General features: G+C 62.8%; 1 protein-coding gene across 1 annotated transcript in view; it reads left to right on the forward strand.

The window, feature by feature from the left end:
- Positions 1 to 726, forward strand: part of PAX9 (paired box 9) — a 44,375-nt gene that overhangs the window by 8,713 nt on the left and 34,936 nt on the right. The window contains exon 4 of the mRNA XM_009280897.1: positions 516 to 658. Coding sequence (XP_009279172.1) covers positions 516 to 658 — 143 coding nt within the window. The remainder of the gene's footprint in view (positions 1 to 515; positions 659 to 726) is intronic.

Below are 726 nucleotides of genomic sequence, written 5' to 3' on the forward strand. Positions count from 1 at the left end.
TTCCCTTTTCTTTTTTTTTTTTTTAATTTCTTTCTGTGTTTTGTTTTCTTGGGTTTTTTTTCGTCCCAAGCTTGTTTGGAGCCGAGTTCATCTGCAGCCGTGTCAGGGTTATTTCTAACAGGCCGTATCGTTTGTCCTCGGACTCGCATGCACACACACACGAAGCGGTTCCCGTAAATCCCCCTTAGGAGATCCCGGGGGACAAGTGCCGGGGGGGCAGCTCCGTCCCGCCAGTGCAGACACGCGGGGACGAGCGACTCGGCCAGCTCCGGGCTCGACTGGCGATCGCTGCCACCAGCTGCACGGAGGGACCCGACTCCTTTCTCCCCCGGGACCACCCTCTCCAGGGGCTCCCGGGAGGCTCGGCGAGGTGTAGCGGGCGAGGGACAGGCTTCGCCTTAGCTCTGCCCCACAGACTGCGTCCCGTGGGGAGAGGGAGCCGTCCCCAGCCCGCAGCAAAGTGCTCCGCATCCCGGCCCCTGCCTCTAACCCTCCCTTCCCCCCGTGTTTCCCAGCAGTGAGCGACACCTCGCCTTACCCCAGCCCCAAGGTGGAGGAATGGAGCAGCCTGGGCCGAAACAGCTTTCCCCCCCCGGCCCAGCACGCCGTGAACGGGCTGGAGAAGAGCTCCCTGGAGCAGGAGGCCAAGTACAGCCAGGTAAAGAGAGAGGCGGGGGGGGGGCGGGGAGCCTTCCCTCGTTTGCAAACGAGTCCGCCATCCGCCAA

The sequence above is a fragment of the Aptenodytes forsteri genome, unplaced genomic scaffold (assembly GCF_000699145.1).
Source record: "Aptenodytes forsteri isolate BGI_AS27 unplaced genomic scaffold, ASM69914v1 Scaffold193, whole genome shotgun sequence".
In the NCBI taxonomy this organism is placed as follows: domain Eukaryota; kingdom Metazoa; phylum Chordata; class Aves; order Sphenisciformes; family Spheniscidae; genus Aptenodytes; species Aptenodytes forsteri.